This window comes from Lissotriton helveticus, chromosome 1_1 (assembly GCF_964261635.1).
Source record: "Lissotriton helveticus chromosome 1_1, aLisHel1.1, whole genome shotgun sequence".
In the NCBI taxonomy this organism is placed as follows: domain Eukaryota; kingdom Metazoa; phylum Chordata; class Amphibia; order Caudata; family Salamandridae; genus Lissotriton; species Lissotriton helveticus.
The window spans coordinates 1,778,067,440-1,778,091,156 of record NC_136057.1 but is presented as its reverse complement, the minus strand read 5'-3'; the positions used below and the strand labels follow the sequence as shown (position 1 = coordinate 1,778,091,156).

General features: G+C 45.3%; 1 protein-coding gene across 14 annotated transcripts in view; it reads left to right on the top strand.

The window, feature by feature from the left end:
- Positions 1-23,717, top strand: part of LOC144752260 (uncharacterized) — a 413,494-nt gene that overhangs the window by 20,852 nt on the left and 368,925 nt on the right. For 8 of the 14 annotated variants that reach the window (XM_078640286.1, XM_078640284.1, XM_078640273.1 and 5 more), the window contains exon 2: positions 12,873-12,942. The exons of the other annotated variants lie outside the window; for them this stretch is intronic. In XM_078640286.1, the coding sequence (XP_078496412.1) occupies positions 12,934-12,942 (9 nt within the window). In that variant the 5' untranslated portion in view covers positions 12,873-12,933. The remainder of the gene's footprint in view (positions 1-12,872; positions 12,943-23,717) is intronic. 14 annotated transcript variants of the gene reach the window in all.

Here is a 23,717-nt window from a genome sequence, read left to right as displayed (position 1 = left end):
CTCCCTTTCCCTCTCTCTCCTCCCTTTCCCCCTCTCTCCGTCTCTCCTTCCTTTCCCCCCTCTCTCTCCTCCCCTTTCCTTCTCTCTCTCTCTCTCTCTCTCTCTCTCTCTCTCTCTCTTCGCCCTTTCCTTCTTTCTCTCTCTCTCTCTTTCTTCTCCCTTTCCTTCTCTCTCTCCCTTCTCCCTTTCCTTCTATCTCTCTCTCTCTCCCTATCTCTCCCTTCTTACTTTCCATCTCTTCTCTCTCTCTCTCTCTCTCCCTCTCTCCCTCTCTCCCTCTCTCCCTCTCTCCCTCTCTCCCTCTCTCCCTCTCTCCCTCTCTCCCTCTCTCTCCCTTCTCACTTTCCATCTCTTCGCTCTCTCTCTCTCTCCGTTACCATATCACCTCAGCGGTGGCAGTGACCCTGGACATGTAGCTGCACACACATCCTCCTGCAAGCACAAAACACGTGTGCTGGTCCGGCCTACACCGGTCAGCTCAGAATTGTGCTTATCCTGCTAGTGAAACAAGGTGTCTGGAACATGTCCTTGTGCAGGAAGTGCAGGAAGTGTGTCTCTGTGTTCTGGTATGGTCTGCCACAAGGGCCGCAGCAGACCATGTTGTAAAGTGGCATACACCACCACCAAATGACACTCTCATGGTGTAGTTCGAATGTTGCAGGACACACCGTAATACGCATTACAATGCTGTGCCGTACGAGTGCACGGGATACAACAGCGCACCGTACAAAAGTGTGGGGCTTTTGGGAGGGAGGAGCAGCTGTTTGGCAATGTTACACACAGTGAGCCCACCCATGTGCCACCTACGGACGGCCTTTGTCCACATCCTGTATGAATGCAGCGTGGTTTCACTTCTGTGCTCGTTCAGTGGTGTGATGTTGCCGGGTTGTGTGACTTATGCTCCTTGTTGGTGTGTTTGATTTTGCCCATTGTTTGTCTATACTTGTGCTGTACTTAATTGTACATGTGTGCCATTGTGCCCATCTCCCCCCGTTCCCCCACTCCCTGCTTCTTCCTCTTCCTGGTGCTGTTGTTGCTATAATTTTGCTCTTCCACACATAAATACATGTAAAGAACAAATTAGAATAGTTCCTTGATTCTTTTAGGTTTCAAAACTTCTCTTTATTACTTTATTTCTAATTTTCCATATAAACAGGTTTTTTAAATATTCAAGTACACATAGAAGTCAGAAATGCAAGGTATTCTATCAACGCACTTTGTAGAACATTCTACAAAACGTGCAGGGTAAAAGTACATCAATTTTTTCAAACCTAACAATATTTTTCTGCAACATTTTCTCGAACATTTAACAACACATGCAGGTTAAAAGTTCACGATTGTTTTAAGTTCGAACACTGTATTCCAAATACAAGTAGCAAGTGTGATTGAGTTGAACAAATGTTATCCTATAATATGTACTCCACTTTCAAACTGCATTTTCTTAATCACAAAGATGCTTTTCCACAAAACGAATGTGCACCCTACTTTTAAAAAACAATGCTTTTCATCTCCCAATCGGGTATCGTTTTGTATGTGGAAAAAAAAACTAGTTCCCCCATCTTTAAACATATCTCTTATTCTACGAAGGAACTGAATGAGCAGGTCTAAACCAGGGGGAGAAGGAGGATTAAGAAACTAGGTCGCCCTCCAAAGTCTTGACGCACAAGTAGGATTCTAGATTACTGGGTTCCGAGACTTAGCTCATGTTTTGGCAACTGACCTCAATGATCAGTGAAACCTTACAAGAAAAAAAAATTTCTTTCTTGTGTCCCCTCACTCACCGGGGTTACCCCACGGTGACATGCTTCATCATTGGGGCCATCCCAGTTCTCTACGAAAAGGGGCATGCTACGACTCACGAACTACGCAGGAGCACTTTTTTTGTGAAAAACTATGTGTAGTGCAGACAAGTGGTGGAGTGGGTGTAGGTGAGTTAAACATACCGTGCTTAGTGGGCCTCAACAGATTTATTATGCTCCTAGACAGGTATATTAAAAGTGGTGTGTGTATCACTGTTAACCAACCTATAATGAGGATTGGTTCAGTGAACGGTCGACATGTTTCATGCTTCCCCAAGCATTTCTTCAGGACCATACAGGGTCCAGCCCTGTATTTGCCACTCCTATGTCCCTAAATAGGGAGTGATTATGTAAAAAACACTCTTATTACCAAAAGCATGTGTGCGTACTAGAAATACATACGTTTGTACTGATTTTCAGGTTCTGTAAAGAAAAAACACACATTCACTTAGCATATTGATTGTCCAACACTGGGCATGTAAGTCTGCACACACCAATATGGTGCAACCAGCCACTATATTATCGGATGAGTGCGGCGTGAAGGTATACTATGTGACCCTTCCTTTTGGAAGGGTATGAAGGCCACTAATTTTGTGTGTTTTTTCTTTACAGAACCTGCACCCACTCCACCACTTGTCTGCACTACACATAGTTTTTCACAAACAAAGTGCTCCTGCGTAGTTCGTGAGTCGTAGCACGCCCCTTTTCGTAGAGAACTGGGATGGCCCCAATGATGAAGCATGTCACTGTGGGGTAACCCCGGTGAGTGAGGGGACACTAGAAAGAAAATGTTCTTTCTTGTAAGGTTTCACTGATCATTGGGAACTGACTGAGCTACAGACATCTTTCCATACCTTCAAGCCATACCTTCAAAATGCTAGTGTGGATCGTAGGACATAGCTATGTTTTCTGGTGCGAGAGGTATGCAGAAAAGAGACGTATTAACTTAGACCGCGGTTTACAAAATGTGGACTTCAAATGGTTTGGACAGAGAGGATTGAAGTGGCACCAATTGTTGTCTTTGGTTAAAACCTGTTCGCATCTCCAACACCCTGACCTCATGATTGTGCACTGTGGTGGAAACGACCTAGGCACATTGGCTGGGGTAGGTTTCGAAATGCTTATGAAGGACACCTGCGGACAATTGATGTTACTTTTGCCTTAAACTGTCTTTGTATAGTCCAATATATGCCAAAGACAGAAGTGGAAACGATCCAAACAATTTTGTCCTCAGATTGAAAAATCTCGGAAAAAAGTCAACAAAGCTGTGTCTGCATACCTCAGAGACCACAAAATGGGGTCCATCTACAACAACAACAACATACGTTTTGATATGGCGGATATCTACAGAAGTGATGGAGTACACGTCACAGATCAAGGAAACCGAGTTTTCCTGAATAACTTGAAGCTGTGCATCCACACTTACATGTAGCTCCAACTAATGAACACAAGGGCTCTTTTTAGATTCACCCTTTAACTTGCAACTTAGGCCCGCTATTTTAGGGCCAGATAACGGAAACTACCGGACCCTCACCAAAATGTATTCTGCACACAGCTGTGACGCAGCGGCCATACCATCTCACTTTGCAGCACAGAGCTCTCGCTTTGATCCCCGGCTCATAGGGGTGAGTAGTTTGCGCTTTACAAATACCGTATTGATTTACCTTCGCACTCCCTATACAACACCACCTAAGCACCATATACAAGTTGAACAGGTGTGGCACAGCGCCCAGAGCACATGACTTCACAGCATAGCACACACAGTTTAGGCTCACGGTTTCATCCCCGAGTCCAGCAGCAGCTCAATTTAACAGCATGACACTCTAGGCAATACCTCACTTAATTTCCATACCCCGCACTTTCAGACCGGTAGGGGTCAGTAGTTCAACGGCTTTACCCCAAGTCCGTCAGCAGCTCAGCTTGCGCCCCCAGTGCCATCAGACCCGTAGGAGTGAGCAGTTAGCACTTCACAAATACCTAATTGATTTGATACACACAAATTTACCTTCGCACTTCCTCTATAACACCCCCTAAGCACCATACACAAGCTACAATGTTCGAAACAAAAGTTCATCGACGTATCTATAACTACATGCTCACACTGCTTGGACAGGTATGGCACAGCGCCTAGAGCACATGACTGCACAGCATATGACACACAGTTTGGGCTCACGCTTTCATCCCCGAGTCTGGCAGCAGCTAAGCTTAGCAGCATGAGACTCTAGACAGTACCTCACATATATTCCGTACCCCAGGACTTTCAGACCAGTAGGAGTCAGTAGTTCATCATGTATAAACACATCCTGACACTACTTCCACAGGTGTACTGCAGCGGCTACGGCACATGACTTCACAACATTCCACACACAATTTGGGCTTGTGCTTTAATCCCAGAGTCCCGCACCAGCTCACCTTAGCAGCATCAGACTCTAGGCAATACCTCATTTAATTTCCGTAGCCCAGCACTTTCAGACCAGTAGGTATGAGTAGTTCACTTCACACCGCCTGTATAGCACACCCTAAACACCCCATGGAGATTACAGTGCTCCTACCCTCGTCTTTCCCACTTTTTTTGTCCTTTTTTCCCCTTACTCGCTTCAACGGAATCACAAAATGGCAGCCAACACTTCCTAGTTCCATGAGACTTTAGACAATACCTCACGTATTTTCCATATTACAGGACTTTTAGATCAGTACAGGTCAGTAGTTCATCCTAGTAGGTATAAACACATGCTGACACTTCTTCCACAGCTGTACTGCAGCGGCCAGGGCACATAACTTCACAGAATAAGACACACAGTTTGGGCTCACGCTTTAATCCCTGAGCCCCACACCAGCTCACCTTAGCAAAATCACACTCTAGGCAATACCTCACTTAATTTCCATAGCCCAGCATTTTCACTCTGGTAGGGTGAATACTTCGCTTCGCACCCCCTCTATAGCACACCCTAAACACCCCACAGAGGTTACAGTGCTTCTACCCTCCTCTTTCCCACTTTATTCACCCTTTTTTCCCCTTACTCGCTTCAATGGAATCTCAAAATGGCAGGCAACACTTCCTAATTGCAACCTCTCGCAGCCAATCAGCAGCAAGCTCGTGCGCGTAACGCCTCTGCCAATCAGATGACAGATTCCCAAATATCGATATCTGTAAATGTCGATATTTCTCAAAAACTACTGAATGGATTTACATCAAATAAACAAAAGTGTGCTTTCTAGACCAAGACCCTTCTCCCTGCCAAAGTTGGGGTAATTCCGTTCTCCCGTTCGACCTGTATCCATGTCTAAAGTTTCCTATGGAAATTAACATGGAGAAAACATGTGTTGGGACCCCCCTTTTTTCTCGACGAACCACCCCAAACTTTCAACATAGGAGTTGATATGAACAAAGAATTTGTTTTGAAAATTTCCTAAAGATTCATCAAACGGCGCCAAAGTTATAAGCAAAACAAAAAATGTTCTTCCTATGGAAAGTAGATCCTAACTGTAACTACCTACTGGCAACCAAATATATATATTCAACAGGAATTACGCACCCCCGTCAGCAGCGCAATAACCGGCCACACCAGCATGTTCCAGGTTCTTTATTTCCAGGCAAGAGATTGATTACAAGCAGAATAGCATAACGCGTTTCGAGGTCAGTTACCTCTTAATCATATGCAATGGTTTCTGGGGTGGGTTCGTTAGTCTTTTCAAACGTGGCTGGGACACTGAAGAGGGACAACAGTCCATTAATTTAAAGAGGCAGTCTTTTTAAATGTTATTTTCAAGTGTTGGTCGAATTCAAGGTAAAAGTACCATTTTCATTCTTTTGTAGTGCTGTAATGCGAACAGTCACTCAAAATGTTATTTGGTTTACCTTGATTCTTTTAACTCCCAATGTACTCCTTCATTCAGACTACCTGGTCCACAATGCCTCTTTCCGCATACGCAGTGTTAATCATTTCTTCAGTGTCGATTTGGGTAAACAATCCACAGTGTACTCACAGCCAATTGCTAAAACGCTTTGATCGGTTTTTCATCCTTTTCCCCGATGGCCGGAGCAACACTGGAATAGATTACTACCACTCCGTCATTCCAGTTTAACTTGTTTGCCTTCGTGGAGAAAATTGCCCGTGCATGCTGTGCTTAAGGAAATCCTTTCGGCAAACTCTAGCTGTCGCAGAAATTATTTCCATGATGAGGCGGGCCTCTCAATGTGGCCACTCCACTCATACATACATACATACATACATACATACATACATACACGTAACTCGCCAACAAAACCAGGCAGCAGCCACAGTCTTGTTCACAAATGACGAAAAGCAGACCCGAATTCTGTGCTCATTCAAGGTGTTTTATTTCTCCAGCCAGCCGCCGCATGTATGTGTGTATATATATATATATATATATATATATATATATATATATACATATATACACACATACAAAAAAGGAGAGAACTCTGGGTAGTTCTCAAGTTTAGGTGGAAAGCAGCCCCTGTAAGAGCACTCTCCACACCAGCGACACTCTAGATCTGCTCACCTCAAATGTCTGTTTTTCTTTCAAAGTCTTAAAGCATAGGATTAGCACTGTGTCATCCACGCCGAGACAGAAAATGACAAAGTCTTTTGCAATTTATACAGCAAAGTCTTTAAGCATAGGACTAGTAAAGTGCTGTCCTTGCCGAGCTGTAAAATTACGAAAGCCATTTATCACTCCAGGCACAATATTACAGCTTTGAATTAGTGAAATACCAACTAAAGCCAACCTGAAATGAGTAAAACCAACCCCTGACACAGTGTTTCGCTCTAATTAGAGCTCTTCAGAGAGGTATAGCTTTGTCCAGACACAAGGGAGCAGATCTAGAGTGTTGCTGGTGTTGAGAGTGCTCTTACAGGGGCTGCTTTCCACCTAAACTTGAGAACTACCCAGAGTTCTCTCCTTCTTTTTTGCATAATTTATGTGTCACTCTATGCCTGAAAGGGTTTTGTTTTGATATATATATATATATGTTCGAGCAAATTGTGCAGGTGCTTCGGGAGGGCTCACCGCTTCATCCGACCCTCCGATCTGTGATTGGCTCCTCTGCAATGTTCACAGGTTCCCTTTAATTAGAAAAAAGGTCCGACGCGTTTCGGGGCCGCAAACGCCCCTTCCTCATGGACTGAGTACAGTATGTCACCATGTTCTCTTCACGCTATTTAAACGCCTTTTATTTGACAGCTGGCGTTGTCCTCCCTAAGTGGGTGGGGAACCTGTGAACATTGCAGAGGAGCCAAACACAGACCGGAGGGTCGGATGAAGCGGTGAGCCCTCCCGAAGCGCCTGCGCAATTTGCTCGAACATTTTCCTAGCGGCCAGCCTTGGTCGCGGCGAGGAGCTCCACTCCTATGGCGGAACATGTATCTTGTCCAAGGAGAGTGAGGCGAGACCAATCACACTCGCTTAGCAGCGCAACATCCTTATGAATCAAACGTGATGCCTGCAGCTTCCCTCCCATCCTACTTAAGGAATTTTAAAGACAGTAATAACAGTGCAGAAACGCCAACCTACTCAAGGGTATTATGCAAACTTCACTTCATGGGACCACAATAACCATAAGTCCCGGCATTGTTAAACCCCACCCACTTAGGGAGGACGACTCCAGCTGTCAAATAAAAGGCGTTTGAATAGCGTGAAGAGAACATGGTGACATACTGTACTCAGTCCATGAGGAAGTGGCGTTTGCGGCCCCGAAACGCGTCTGACCTTTTTTCTAATTAAAGGGAACCTGTGAACATTGCAGAGGAGCCGAACACAGACCGAAGGGTCGGATGAAGCGGTGAGCCCTCCCGAAGCGCCTGCTCAATTTGCTCGAACATATATATATATTTGCTCACGGCTTCGTGAACCTTTCGCACAAAGACAAAAGCACTCGTGGTGGCGAGTCCCAAAGATTTTATTTAGGGACTCACGGTGTCCAGACGCGTTTCGACAAACGCCTTTCTCGATGGTAACATGGCGCCGCCGAAACGGCCGTTTTTTATGTTCATCACAATTCATAAACATTGAAGAGAGACACAATCACCATCCAAATGGCGGCCATCTTGTAACATGCAAAAATACATTGAGTGTGAACTTCATCTGTATAATTTTCAAAAGGGGGGGAGTTTCGGACAGGTCCAATGTCGGGGAACAAGCCTTTACAATATTTATATATAATGAAAGGATATAAAGCCCATAGATGGGCACCCCGTAACTGCTCATTTCGAGTCTCGTTCTTCACAATTATGCCCGCAAATGGGCAAACACCCCTCCTACAATTAAAAAAAGTCTCATCTTCATTAGTTTCTACATCACTTTAACAAAACATACCATCAACTGATGTCCTTGTCTGCCCAACATTTCCCTTCCTGCAGATAACACAAACTTTTTAACAAATCTCTCGTTTTGCACAGAACCTAGTTCACCACAGTCATCGAATACAACATTGGGTCAGTCTCCCAAATGTACTGCAAGTTCTTCATGTGAATTTAGGCCCCCTGGGGTCTTCGTGAGGAGGTCGATGATGTATCTCGATTCTAACCTCCTAAGACTCATCAGTCTGTCCCCCCCTCTGGGATTGACTGGCACATGATCCAAGATGAAAAAGGTTAAAAGATCTCTATCACCCTTATGCAGTGCTTTAAAATGGCGTGCCACCAGGTAGGCCTAATCTTCATTCTTTATGGCCCTAGCATGTTCTAAAACCCGTATTTTAGTTTGGTGTATGGTGCTGCCAAAGTATTTGAGGCCGCACGGGCACATAAGGCAATATACCATGTATGGGGCAGTGCAGGTGACAAATTTCTTTATTTCCTTAGGTTTCTTCATACCTGGAACTTGATATTTTAGTACCTTCTTGCTACCCACACATGCCTTGCACTTGCCACAGGGATAGAAACCCTTCAAATCTTTCTCAAAACCTCTTGAAATATTCTTTTTAGAGAAGCTGCTTGTTGGCGCGTCTCTGAGGGACCTAGCTTTTCTAAAGGTCAACAGGGTTTTTTTCGGAATGTCCATTCCGATAATAGGATCCATTTGGAGAAGATTCCAATGCTTTCTGAATATTGATCTGAGCTTATTAGCATCTTTCGAGAAGGTGGTAATCATCCGAAAACCACTGTTCTCATTCTTCTCTTTGATGCCTGTTTCTAGGAGTTTGTCCCTCTCTAGAGACAATACTCTTTTCAAAGCTCCTTCCAAGGTCTGTGTGCTATAGCCCCTCTTCTTGAACCTACCTATGCTTTCTCCAGCATATCTCCAAAAATCTACTTCCCTTGTGTTGTTCCTCTTAATGTGAAGTAGTTCCCCATATGGGATGCTGTTGATAAGCCTGGGAGGATGTCTGCTCTGGGCATGTAGGATAGAGTTACCCGCTGTGGGTTTGCGATACAGTTTCGTGCATAACTTCTTGTCAATAACAGCAACTTCCAGATCCAGAAATTCACAGATCTATCACTTATCTCTGCTGTAAATTCTAAGTTTAAATTGTTGCTGTTTAACATCTGTATGTATTCCTCTGCACTCTCAGATGTTCCTCTCCATATAAGAAAAAGATCGTCTATATATCTGTGCCAGGTGACAATCTTGTCAGTCCATGGACTTTTGTCCTCAGCCCAGGCAACCTGCTCCTCCCACCAGCCCACGAAAAGATTTGCGTAGCTGGGGACGGAGCAGGTTCCCAACTGGACAGGATGGCCTGGAGAGAGGGAGATTTGATGATAGTGATGGATATCACAAGTCTGTATACTAGCATATCGCACGAACAAGGATTAGAGGCAATACAATTTCATTTAAAGAATCGGGAAATGAAGTACTCTGACCAGAACACCATGTTGTTAGAGTTCCTGAATTTCTGTCTATATAATAACATCTATATTTACCAGGACCAGCACTTTAAACAAGTATCTGGGACGGCCATGGGAACCTGCTTCGCCCCCAGCTACGCAAATCTTTTCGCGGGCTGGTGGGAGGAGCAGGTTGCCTGGGCTGAGGACAAAAGTCCATGGACTGACAAGATTGTCACCTGGCACAGATATATAGACGATCTTTTTCTTATGCTTGCCATCACGAATAGGGATAAAAACTACCCGGTGGCACGCCACTTTGAAATCCACCATAAGAGCAATAGGGATCTATTGTCCTTTTACCTCATTGACCAACTGGGGAAGAGAGAACGGGGTAGAGACAAAGTAAGGCCATTAAGGGCATTAGAGTCCAGGTATATCATCGACCTCCAGAGTATCCAACCCAGAGGATTGAACAATGACGAGGAGTTGTGGGTCCACCTAGAGTAACTAGGGTTATTTGTATAGATGGCACCGATAGACACAACAACATGCCCCTGCAAACTAATAAACCCATGTAGACAATGCATGGTTTAACTCACTGCTATTCCTAATTTCTCTCTCTCCCAGAACTGACCTTTGTGCATGACTACAAAATGCATTGGAGTACACACCCATTGAGGGCGCGAAAATAGGATGAGGGGGTAGACAACAGTGATTATAAGCCCATACAGGGCGAAATTTAAATATGTGCGCAAGTGTAACAGGGAATAAAAGTCCTGAGAGGTGGTGGAGGGTGCCATGTGACGCTGTTCAGGAATTAATAAAACATAGAAGTGATATATATATCCATCGTGAAGAACATAGGATTAACTGTCACTTTTTTATAACACATGGAATGTTACAATAGGCACTTGGGAATAACAAAAGGTATGAATGTAAATAATTCGTCTGATTGCTTGTCTTTTGCCTCCACCCCATTCTCCGAAAATAGGAGCACCTAGGCGCACGAATGAGGAATATTTTTGATAATATTGGGTAACTCCATGTTGTCTTTTTAAATGTGCACGATCACTTGAAGTTCACCATTTCCCCTGTACATTGATCACCTTTTAATGTTTGTGTAAGAACTACAACATTGCACGTTTAAATATGGCCGCCGAAATACTGTCGGCGGATTAGTCCTTTCTCTATGTTTAGGGAAGGTTGGGGATTTAATGGTGGCTGAAATGTAATTGTAATTGTAACTGACACTGACGAAGCCTAAACGGTGGAGTGCTGTCTATCTTTCACTCTGTGGATTCGAGTGTGTCAAGTGTATATATATATATATGGCGAATCTTGTCACACCAAACAACGAAGTTCGAATAACTGCAACAAAGAGCCGACCCAAGAAGTGCTGGTGAACAGTGTTTAATTCGTATATGTATATGTATATATGTATTTCTATCCTCATTGTTACTTTGTTGAAACTGCATTCACTTTAACTAGAGCCACTGGAATTATGCGGCCACAGAGGACCAAATTATGCAGCAGTGTTTCTAAGTTATGCGGCAAGAAAATGCAAATTATGTGGCCTAATGCAGCACATTGTTGTAGCATCAGTTCATTACTGTCTGAGCAAAGATGTAACCTTAGCATTAGTTTAACACTCAAATACGGCAATATGCAACTGAAAGGTGAACAAGTCAAACCTTTGCTAAGTGCCTTCTGGTGCACAGCAACACATATTGCCGTGTTTTTGGTAACTTTTGATTCATTTAACCCCTTCGATGCTGATGACGGAGCGGTTCCGTCATTAGCATCGGTTGGGCTGTGCTGATGACGGAACCGCTCCGCCATCAGTACAGCCCTCGGTGGGAGCGCTGGCGCTCCCCCCCCCTGGGGCACCGATCGTGGTGGCAATAGTGGGGGTGGCAGCGGAAGACTTTGTGCTGCTCCCCCCACCACCCTTGCACTTCCTGGTGACGTCAGCGCGCTGTTGCGCACGCCGACGTCATCAGGAAGTGCTAGACGCGCTGGAAGCCATTTGCTTCCAGCGCGTCGAGCAGGTAGGTCTGTTTCCTGCTCTCCGGTGGGGTGGGGGGGGCATTTCTCGGTGCCTTGAGGCATCAGGGGGGAGGAAACACCGTTTCCTCTCCCCTGATGTCCCAATGCAGGGCATTCCTGGTTCAGGATCACGCACAGCGTTGGGATCCTGCACCAGGAATGCCCCACTAGACACCAGGGATGTTTTTTTTCAGAAAAGGAAGCGACCCCTTGGGCAAGGGTCGCTTCCAGGGGCACAAAAATGCAATTCAGACTTTTCTGCCCCCCTGGGGGCAGATCGCTCGATTTAGCAAGCGATCTCGACGGGGGGGGGGGGGGGGAAGAAAAGCCCACTGGACACCAGGGATTATTTGTTTTGATAAAAGGAAGCGACCCCTTGGGTAAGGGTCGCTTCGTAGGGCATTTTCTATTTGTTTAGACTTTTCTGCCCCCCCCGGGGGCAGATCGACAGTTTTATTCGGGAATCTAGACCCAGGGGGGGGCAGGAGAGCCCACTAGACACCAGGGATTGTGTTTTTATTAGTAAAGGAAGCGACCCCTTGGGCAAGGGTCGCTTCCAGGGCCATACAAATTTAGTGTAGACTTTTCGCCCATGTTAGCGCGTGATCTGGACCCAGGGGGGGCAGAAAAGCCCACTAGACACCAGGGATTTGTTTATAATTGTAAAGGAAGCGACCCCTTGGGGAAGGGTCGCTTCCTAGTGGCCCATAATGTTTTTTAGACTTGTCATCAGCCGTTTTTTGGGCCGCATCTGGACCCAGGGGGGGTAGAAAAGCCCACTAGACACCAGGGATTTTATTATATTTATAAAGGAAGCGACCCCTTGGGCAAGGGTCGCTTCCAGGGGGCATTATAAATATTGTAGACTGTTCTGCCCCCCCCCCCCCCCGGGGGGGCAGATCGGCTGTTTTTTTTACCGTTTCTGGACCCAGGGAGGGATAGAAAAGCCCACTAGACTCCAGGGTTTTTTTATTTTTTATAGGAGCGACCCCTTGGCCAAGGGTTGCTTCCTTGGGCCCATTTGTTTTCAAAAGTATGTTCTGCCGTGTCTTTACTTGGCCTCTCTGCCCTCCGTAGGGTTGCTTCCAGGGGGCCCACGTTTATAATGATTTATAATCTTCCCCCTTGGAGACAGACACCCCATTTGTGACATACCCTGTGACATAGCCTGTTGTAATGTGTGTTGTTTTTGTTTCTTCTAATGTGTATTTTGTTTTTTTTTTCTCTTTAGATTGTTGCAGTGTGCGGTTCCGTTACTGGTGGTTCTGTTGTTCTGCTGTTTCTGTAGTTGCATGTGTTTGGTAAGAGACCTCTTTTTTGTTCAAATGTAATGTAATTGTTTATTTTGCAAAGTGTGTAGTAATACGAGTATGTTTGGTAGACACAACAACATGCCCCTGCAAACTAATAAACCCATGTAGACAATGCATGGTTTAACTCACTGCTATTCCTAATTTCTCTCTCTCCCAGAACTGACCTTTGTGCATGACTACAAAATGCATTGGAGTACACACCCATTGAGGGCGCGAAAATAGGATGAGGGGGTAGACAACAGTGATTATAAGCCCATACAGGGCGAAATTTAAATATGTGCGCAAGTGTAACAGGGAATAAAAGTCCTGAGAGGTGGTGGAGGGTGCCATGTGACGCTGTTCAGGAATTAATAAAACATAGAAGTGATATATATATCCATCGTGAAGAACATAGGATTAACTGTCACTTTTTTATAACACATGGAATGTTACAATAGGCACTTGGGAATAACAAAAGGTATGAATGTAAATAATTCGTCTGATTGCTTGTCTTTTGCCTCCACCCCATTCTCCGAAAATAGGAGCACCTAGGCGCACGAATGAGGAATATTTTTGATAATATTGGGTAACTCCATGTTGTCTTTTTAAATGTGCACGATCACTTGAAGTTCACCATTTCCCCTGTACATTGATCACCTTTTAATGTTTGTGTAAGAACTACAACATTGCACGTTTAAATATGGCCGCCGAAATACTGTCGGCGGAGTTAGTCCTTTCTCTATGTTTAGGGAAGGTTGGGGATTTAATGGTGGCTGAAATGTAATTGTAACTGACACTGACGAAGCCTAAACGGTGAAACGCGTCTGTCAAGGGGGCAGGGGGGTCTGCCAATAAACCTATTGTGGTGAAACACCGACTTGGAGTGCTGTCTACCTTTCACTCTGTGGATTCGAGTGTGTCAAGTATATATATATATATATATATATATATATATATATGGCGAATCTTGTCACACCAAACAACGAAGTTCGAATAACTGCAACAAAGAGCCGACCCAAGAAGTGCTGGTGAACAGTGTTTAATTCGTATATGTATATGTATATATGTATTTCTATCCTCATTGTTACTTTGTTGAAACTGCATTCACTTTAACTAGAGCCACTGGAATTGTGCGGCCACAGAGGACCAAATTATGCAGCAGTGTTTCTAAGTTATGCGGCAAGAAAATGCAAATTATGTGGCCTAATGCAGCACATTGTTGTAGCATCAGTTCATTACTGTCTGAGCAAAGATGTAACCTTAGCATTAGTTTAACACTCAAATACGGCAATATGCAACTGAAAGGTGAACAAGTCAAACCTTTGCTAAGTGCCTTCTCGTGCACAGCAACACATATTGCCGTGTTTTTAGTAACTTTTGATTCATTTAACCCCTTCGATGCTGATGACGGAGCGGTTCCGTCATTAGCATCGGTTGGGCTGTGCTGATGACGGAACCGCTCCGCCATCAGTACAGCCCTCGGGGGGAGCGCTGGCGCTCCCCCCCCCGGGGCACCGATCGTGGTGGCAGTAGTGGGGGTGGCAGCGGAAGACTTTGTGCTGCTCCCCCCACCACCATTGCACTTCCTGGTGACGTCAGCGCGCTGTTGCGCACGCCGACGTCATCAGGAAGTGCTAGACGCGCTGGAAGCCATTTGCTTCCAGCGCGTCGAGCAGGTAGGTCTGTTTCCTGCTCTCCGGTGGGGTGGGGGGGGCATTTCTCGGTGCCTTGAGGCATCAGGGGGGAGGAAACACTGTTTCCTCTCCCCTGATGTCCCAATGCAGGGCATTCCTGGTTCAGGATCACACACAGCGTTGGGATCCTGCACCAGGAATGCCCCACTAGACACCAGGGATGGTTTTTTTCAGAAAAGGAAGCGACCCCTTGGGCAAGGGTCGCTTCCAGGGGCACAAAAATGCAATTCAGACTTTTCTGCCCCCCTGGGGGCAGATCGCTCGATTTAGCAAGCGATCTCGACCGGGGGGGGCGGGGGGGGGGCAGAAAAGCCCACTGGACACCAGGGATTATTTGTTTTGATAAAAGGAAGCGACCCCTTGGGTAAGGGTCGCTTCGTAGGGCATTTTCTATTTGTTTAGACTTTTCTGCCCCCCCCGGGGGCAGATCGACAGTTTTATTCGGGAATCTAGACCCAGGGGGGGCAGGAGAGCCCACTAGACACCAGGGATTGTGTTTTTATTAGTAAAGGAAGCGACCCCTTGGGCAAGGGTCGCTTCCAGGGCCATACAAATTTAGTGTAGACTTTTCGCCCATGTTAGCGCGTGATCTGGACCCAGGGGGGGCAGAAAAGCCCACTAGACACCAGGGATTTGTTTATAATTGTAAAGGAAGCGACCCCTTGGGGAAGGGTCGCTTCCTAGTGGCCCATAATGTTTTTTAGACTTGTCATCAGCCGTTTTTTGGGCCGCATCTGGACCCAGGGGGGGTAGAAAAGCCCACTAGACACCAGGGATTTTATTATATTTATAAAGGAAGCGACCCCTTGGGCAAGGGTCGCTTCCAGGGGGCATTATAAATATTGTAGACTGTTCTGCCCCCCCCCCCCCCCCCGGGGGCAGATCGGCTGGTTTTTTTTACCGTTTCTGGACCCAGGGGGGGATAGAAAAGCCCACTAGACTCCAGGGTTTTTTTTTTTTATAGGAGCGACCCCTTGGCCAAGGGTTGCTTCCTTGGGCCCATTTGTTTTCAAAAGTATGTTCTGCCGTGTCTTTACTTGGCCTCTCTGCCCTCCGTAGGGTTGCTTCCAGGGGGCCCACGTTTATAATGATTTATAATCTCCCCCCTTGGAGACAGACACCCCATTTGTGACATACCCTGTGACATAGCCTGTTGTAATGTGTGTTGTTTTTGTTTCTTCTAATGTGTATTTTGTTTTTTTTTCTCTTTAGATTGTTGCAGTGTGCGGTTCCGTTACTGGTGGTTCTGTTGTTATGCTGTTTCTGTAGTTGCATGTGTTTGGTAAGAGACCTCTTTTTTGTTCAAATGTAATGTAATTGTTTATTTTGCAAAGTATGTACTAATACGAGTATGTTTGGTTTCTGCTTTTTGTGATTGTAAAACATGTTTTGCATTTGTTTTTGATGTGTCCTTCTGTAGATGTAATTTTTTTTCTTCTTTCTAGTGGGATATCGTTGCCTATTTGCTGTGTCTTTGCAGAGTAGGTGCTGGTGAGTGTAGTTGTGTCTTGTAAGTGAATTGTATATTTTTTCTAAATATAGATTTTTGTGAAAAAGGCTTAAATTTTTTATCTTACTTTGCACAGTGTTGGGGTTGTTGAGTTGTTTGTGCAGACTCCTTTATTTGTAAGGATAATGGCTAGCCGCCTGATTACTGCTCAGCAAGTTGTCGGAATGCTTTTTGATTCTTCCTCTGACTATGGTCCAGAGACTGACTCTGATTCTGAGCCAGAGGTGGGAGGTGAAGATTCAGGTAGTGAGTTTTCTCTACACATTGCTTCATCTGTTGATGAAGACACTCTGAGTGCTGATGAAGGTACTTTTGGTGTGGATGATGCGCCTGTGGTTGCGGAGGACATTGCTGTGCCTGTGGTTGCGGAGGACATTGCTGTGCCAATAGTGCGGCAAGAGACATCTGGCCTGCAGCCTGGGGCTGCTAGACTTCCAGTTGGTGTAGTGAGACGAGGCAGCTGGGCGGCAGCCTGCGGCTGCAAGACTTGACGTTGAAAGTTCTGACCTCTGGGTTGCACCAGGCATGGTGCCACCGGCATTGCCTGAATTTACTGGTGTTCCAGGGTGTAGGGTGAACACTGAAAACTTTTTGCCTATTGATTTTTTCAAGTTGTTTATGGATGATGTGTTTTTGGCAGAGATTGTAGAGCAGACCAATTTGTATGCTGAAATTTTTTTGAGGGTGAACAGTGCCAGCCTTAAGCCCCACGCTAGAGCTACCCGGTGGACTCCCACAAATTTGGAGGAGATGAAAAAGTTTTTGGGTTTAACTTTTTTGATGGGCTTGCTTAGGAAACCATCAATGGCTTCATATTGGTCTACTAGTCCCTTGATGGCAACAGCTATATTTCCGGCAGTCATGAGTCATGATAGGTATTTGCTTCTGCTTCGGATGATGCATTATGTTGACAATAGTCTTGCTTTGCCACGAGATCACCCTGATTGTGACCGTCTTTTCAAGATTCGGCCTGTCATTGATCATTTTATTGATCGATTTTCTGAGATCTTTTATCCTGGGAAAGAAATTGCAGTGGATGAGTCTTTGCTGTTGTTCAAGGGCCGCTTGGTATTTCGGCAATACATTCCTAGTAAGAGGGCACGCTATGGAATCAAACTGTTTATGCTGTGTGACAGTGAGACTGGATATGTCTCTAATTTCAGGGTGTACACTGGTAAGGAATCCAGGATTAACCCCCCTGGTTGTCCGTCGACTTTTGGAGTGACTGAGAAAATTGTGTGGGAACTTGGTTGTGGATTTTTTAACAAAGGCCATCATTTGTATGTCGATAACTTCTACACTGGTGTGCGGTTGTTCAGGGAATTGGCCAAAGTGGACACTGTTGCTTGTGGCACAATCCGCTCAAACCGTAAAGGTTTCCCAAAAGAACTTGTTTGTCGAAAGCTTGCTCGCGGACAGTGCAGTGCATTGCATTGTGAGGAGCTGCTAGCTGTGAAGTTTTCAGACAGGAGAGATGTCTACATGTTGACTACAATACATGATGAAATCACTGAACCGGTGACTGTTTGGGGTCAGGTTGCAGAAGTGCGCAAACCTGTGTGCATAATGGACTATAATAGGCACATGGGTGGTGTTGACAGAGTAAATCAGAGGTTGGAACTGTATGCTGCTCTTCGTAAGGCTTACATTTGGTACAAGAAGTTGGCTATCCATCTTTTCCACTTGGCAACCTTTAATGCTTTTGTTGTGTTCCAGAAATCTTGTCCCCAGTCAAAGATGACTTTTGTAAAGTTTCAGGAGTCTGTAATAGGCAGCCTTGTTTTAGTGGAACAGGCAAGTGTTCCTAGAGTTGGAGTGGTGGAGGATGTTGCCAGATTGAAAGATCGCCACTTTCCTGATACAATTCCTCCTACAACCTCAAAAGACTTTCCCAGTCGGAGATGTAGAGTCTGTTGGCGAAGAGGTTTGCGGAAGGAGGTTCGTATGTACTGCCCCGACTGCCCTTCAAACCCCGGGCTGTGTGTACCTGCTTGTTTTAGATTGTACCACACGCAAAAGAATTTTTGGGAGTATCAATGAGTGGTAAAGTGAACTGGTTGGTCTTATTGTTCAGTTTCAAAGTTTGCATTTGTGTAGTCTTTTTAGATTTAGTTGTTGAGTTAGTAGATTTGTATCAATTTGCAATTTGTTTTTGTTTTTGTTTTATATAAAAAAAAAACTAAAGTATGATGTTGGTTTGCGTGTAGTGTCCATTGTCTGACGGTGTGCATGGTTTGGCGCTTGGCTGCCGGTGTCTGTGGACTGGTGCTTGTCTGGCGGTGTCTGTGGACTGGTGCTTGGCTGGCGGTGTGCGTGTTCTCGTGTTTGGTTGGCGGTGTGCGTGCTCTTGCTCTTGCGCTTGCCTAGTATTGTGTTTGGATTTGTCCTTGGCTGGTGGTGTGCGTGGAGTGGCGCTTGCCTGGTGGTGTGTGTGGAGTGGCGCTTGGCTGGTGGTGTGCGTGGAGTGATACTTGGCTGTCTGTGCACAGAGTGGTGCTTGGTTGGCGGTATGTGCAGAGTTGCACTTGGCTGGTGGTGTGCGTGGAGTGGCGCTTGGCTGCCGGTTAGTGTGGAGTGGCGCTTGGCTTGCGGTGTGCGTGGAGTGGTGCTTGGCTGGTGGTGTGTGTGGAGTGATACTTGGCTGTCGGTGTGCGCTGAGTGGTGTTTGGCTGGCGGTGTGCATGGTCTGGTGCTTGGATGGTGGTGTGTGTGGAGTGGCGCTTTGCTGGTGGTGTGCGTGGAGTGGTACTTGGCTGTCTGTGCACGGAGTGGTGCTTGGCTGGCGGTGTGTGTGGAGTGGCGCTTTGCTGGATGGTGTGCGTGGAGTGGTACTTGGCTGTCTGTGCACGGAGTGGTGCTTGGCTGGTGTTGTGTTTGTGGAGTGGCGCTTGGCTGGTGATGTGTGTGGAGTGGCGCTTGGCTGGTGGTGTGCGTGGAGTGATACTTGGCTGTCTGTGCATGGAGTGGTGCTTGGCTGGCGGTGTGTGTGGAGTGGCGCTTTGCTGGATGGTGTGCTTGGAGTGGTACTTGGCTGTCTGTGCACGGAGTGGTGCTTGGCTGGTGTTGTGTTTGTGGAGTGGCGCTTGGCTGGTGGTGTGCGTGGAGTGGTACTTGGATGTCTGTGCACGGAGTGGTGTTTGGCTGGTGGTGTGTGTGGAGTGGCGCTTGGCTTGCGGTGTGCGTGGAGTGATGCTTGGCTGGTGGTGTGTGTGGAGTGGTACTTGGCTGTCGGTGTGCGCTGAGTGGTGTTTGGCTGGCGGTGTGCATGGTCTGGTGCTTGGATGGTGGTGTGGGTGGACTGGCGCTCGGCTGGCGGTGTGTGAGTAGTTACTTTTTGTTGGTCACTACACACACTGCTAGTTGAGTGACACTCCACGCAGTCCATCATTTTGTGTAGTTGCAATGTCAGAAATGTGGGCGTGTGAAAGTGATGGGCCCTTGAAAGGCACTGTCTGCTGGTGTGAGTGTTGAAATGTGATGGGTCCGCGGCTGGCGGTGTGAATGTTTTGTATGTGTCACACGTATGAAAGGTGTATGAATGGCCTGTAAAGAGGTTGGTGCCTTGACGTGGCTTTACAGCTCACGAGCTGTGAGTCAGTGGTTCAGTTTATCATACTTTCAATTATACGCAGTGTATTTCATTTTTGTGAAATTACTTGCGAATACAATTGTGTGTACTGAATCATCACTCACCCTCGTGCCAAATCCAACCAGTTTGTGTGTGTGCTTGCGGATTAGATGGCTTTGCAGTAATATTTGTCTTTTATCTCTTTCAGAAGTAGGGTGTACCTTGTCCCTTATTGTGATTGTTGTAATGTGTTGCTTTTCCTTCCGGATGGTGTCAATGGTCTGGTTTGTATCCGGTATGAAAGGTGCGTGAATGGCCTGTAAAACGGTTGGTGCCTTGTCGTGGCTTTACAGCTCACGAGTTGCGAGTCACAGGTTCGGTTTTTATGCATTTATTTATTGACAGAGCATTTCATTTTTTTGAAATATCATGTTAATAAAATTTTATGTACTGAACCATCACTCGCCCTCGCGCCAAATCCAACCTGTATGTGTGTGCCTTTGAGGAATAGATAGCCGTGCTTGAATCTTTGACTTTTGAGTAACTCTGTTATGGTGTATATTATAGCTATAAATAACTTTCTAAATTTAGATATTATTGTTAAATCATGGTAGTATATGGTCTTGTCTTTCTGGTGAATTCTATTGTTGTTTTTTGTCCACAATCTCTTGCAAACTTGAAATTGTCTGTCACAATTTCCATGCGATATTGTCCCCAGAATCGCAAGTTCTCCAATTGAAAACTTAATTCATTCAAAACAATTTGGTTTTGCAAGGGGGTTCCCATGAGTTTTTGGTCCAGGGCTTGGTGGGCATCTTTGGAAACTACCAAACCCAAACAGTTCTGAAAACTAGACACCCGGGAGTCCAGGGAGGTATGGCATGCGTGGGTCCCCCAATGTTTTCCTAAACAGAAATCCCTGCAAACCTTAAATTTAGGTTAAAAAGACCACTTTTTCATGCATTTTTGGGTGGGATCTCCCTGTTGGCACAAATGTCCTACCACCCAGCGTTCCCCTTGATCTCCCGAGTAAAACGATACCTCACTTGTGTGGGTGGGCCAAAGGCCTGTGACTAAGGTGCGGTGCTTAATTTGTCAAACCTAAAAACTACATTTTCAAAAAATTCATTTTTAGCCTGTTCTGCTTTGGGGCACCCACACAAGTGAGGTATCATTTTACTCGGCATAACAAGGGGAACGCTGGGTTGTAGGACTTTTTTGCCCGCACGGAGATCCCACGCAAAAAAGTTTGGAAAAGTGTTTTTTTTTACCTAATTTTAAGGTTTGCAAGGAAGTCTGGGTAGGAATATATTGGGGGACCCACGCATGCCATACCTCCCTGCACTCCCCCGGGTGTCTAGTTTTCAGAACTGTTTGGGTTTGGTAGTTTCCAAAGATGGCCACCGAGCCCCGGGCCAAAAACTCAGGTGCCCCCCCAAAAAATCAAGGTAGTTTTGCTATAGGGTATTTTAAATTCACCACCGTACGATTTGAACCTTTTCCTGTTGCAGCCACTATGCCTACCCACGCAAGTGAGGTACCATTTTTTTCGGGAGACCTGGGGGAACGCTGGGTGGGTGGAAATTTGTTGATCCACGCAGATTCCTGAACTTTCCACCACAGAAATGTGAGGAAAATGTGTTTTTTTGTCAAATTCTTAGCTTTGCAAGGGATTCTGGGTAACAAAACCTGGTGGTAGGCAGTCGAGTCACCCCATCCTGAATTCCCCTGGGTGTCTAGTTTTCAAAAATGTATAGGTTTGCTAGGTTTCCCTAGGTGCTGGCAGAGCTAGGGCTCAAAAACAAAAGGTAGTCTCTTTGTGCAGATTCCAGAACTTTCCACCACAGACATGTGAGGAAAATGTGTTTTTTTGTCAATTTCTTAGCTTTGCAAGGGATTCTGGGTAACAAAACCTGGTGGTAGGCAGTCGAGTCACCCCATCATGAATTCCCCTGGGTGTCTAGTTTTCAAAAATGTATATGTTTGCTAGGTTTCCCCAGGTGCTGGCAGAGCTAGGGCTCAAAAACAAAAGGTAGTCTCTTTGTCCAAAAAGGGCAAGATTTCACTGGTAAATTGAGGTGCGACCACGTTGCATTTTGCGCTGTTTCATGTCGCAGCCACTATGCCTACCCACGCAAGTGAGGTACCATTGTTTTCAGGAGACCTGCGGGAACGCTGGGTGGGTGGAAATTTGTTGATCCACATAGATTCCAGAACTTTCCACCACAGAAATGTGAGGAAAATGTGTTTTTTTGTCAATTTCTTAGCTTTGCAAGGGTTTCTGGGTAACACAACCTGGTGGTAGGCAGTCGAGTCACCCCATCCTGAATTCCCCTGGCTGTCTAGTTTTCAAAAATGTATATGTTTGCTAGGTTTCCCTAGGTGCTGGCAGAGCTAGGGCTCAAAAACAAAAGGTAGTCTCTTTGTCCAAAAAGGGCAAGATTTCACAGGGAAATTGAGGTGCGACCACGTTGTGTTTTGCGCTGTTTCATGTCGCAGCCACTATGCCTACCCACGCAAGTGAGGTACCATTTTTTTCGGGAGACCTGGGGGAACGCTGGGTGGGTGGAAATTTGTTGATCCACACAGATTCCAGAACTTTCCACCAAAGAAATGTGAGGTAAATGTGTTTTTTTTGGTCAAATTCTTAGCTTTGCAAGGGATTCTTGGTAACAAAACCTGGTGGTAGGCAGTCGAGTCACCCCATCCTGAATTCCCCTGGGTGTCTAGTTTTCAAAAATGTATAGGTTTGCTAGGTTTCCTTAGGTGCCGGCAGAGCTAAGGTGCAAAAACTACAGGTAGGCACTTTGCTATAAAAGGGTCAATTTTTAACTGCAAAATTGAGGTGTGACCACGTTGCATTTTGCGCCGTTTCCTGTCGCAGGCACAAGGCCGACCCACACAAGTGAGGTACCGTTTTTATCGGAAGACTTAGGGTAATTCAGATTTGTAAATCAGCTGTTATTACCAATTGACTTTTCATGCATTTCTCCCTTCCCAATGAAAGACATTGTGTAAAACAAAAATCTTTTTAAAAAATGACCAATAATTCTCATGCTAGTATGAGTATTCCCAATTTCGAAAATGTGCAATTATATACTGTTTCTAGACTCTATAATTTTTACCCAATTCAGAAATACATAGGTGTCTTTCATACCGATTTTTCCACATATACATTTTCCAAGAATAAGTGCTCTATACCCAGTAAATAAAAAAAAAATCATTGCAAGTTGCTGCTCAGTTTTTGGATCTGGGTTCGTCGGGTTCTTGGAGAAACTACAAGTCCTATATATCCCCACAACCAGGAACGTCTAACGAATGTAATGGTATATTGCTTTCCAAGAGCTGTCAAAATTCCAAGAAGTTATAGGTGAAAACGTTGAGACAAAAGGCTGATTTATTTCAACACATTTTCAATTATTCCAATATTTAACTGTTAGTTTCTATAAAGAAACCTTCATGGATTTAGACAAATGACCCCTTTTTGAATTCAGAATGTTGTCTACTTTTCGAAAATGTATAGCTTTCCAGGATCCCTTATTGCTTTCAAACTCATTTCTACCATTAACTGGAAGGAGGTGAAAAGCTCTAAAAATAGCAAAAATAGACTATGTCCCAGAAAAATGCCAAAACTGTGTGAAAAATGTTGGTTCTCTGACAAAAGACTGTCATTTCCTAAAAGCTGAGAAAATGGAGATTTCAGCCCCACAAACCCTTTTTTGATACCATTTGCAGGGAAAAACCCAGAGGTTTTCATTTGCAGCCCGTTTTTCCCATTTTCCTGAAAAAAACAAAAATTTCACTATATTTTGGTTAATTTCTGGGACCCCTCCAAGGGAATCCACAAACCCTGGGCATCTTTAGAATCCACATGATGTTGGAAGAAAAGGACGCACATTTGGCGTGGATACCTTATGTGGTCAAAAAGTTACAGGGGCCTAAGCGCGCACTACCCCAAATCGCCAAAAAAAGGCTTAGCACAGGAGGGGAAAAGGCCTAGCAGCAAAGGGGT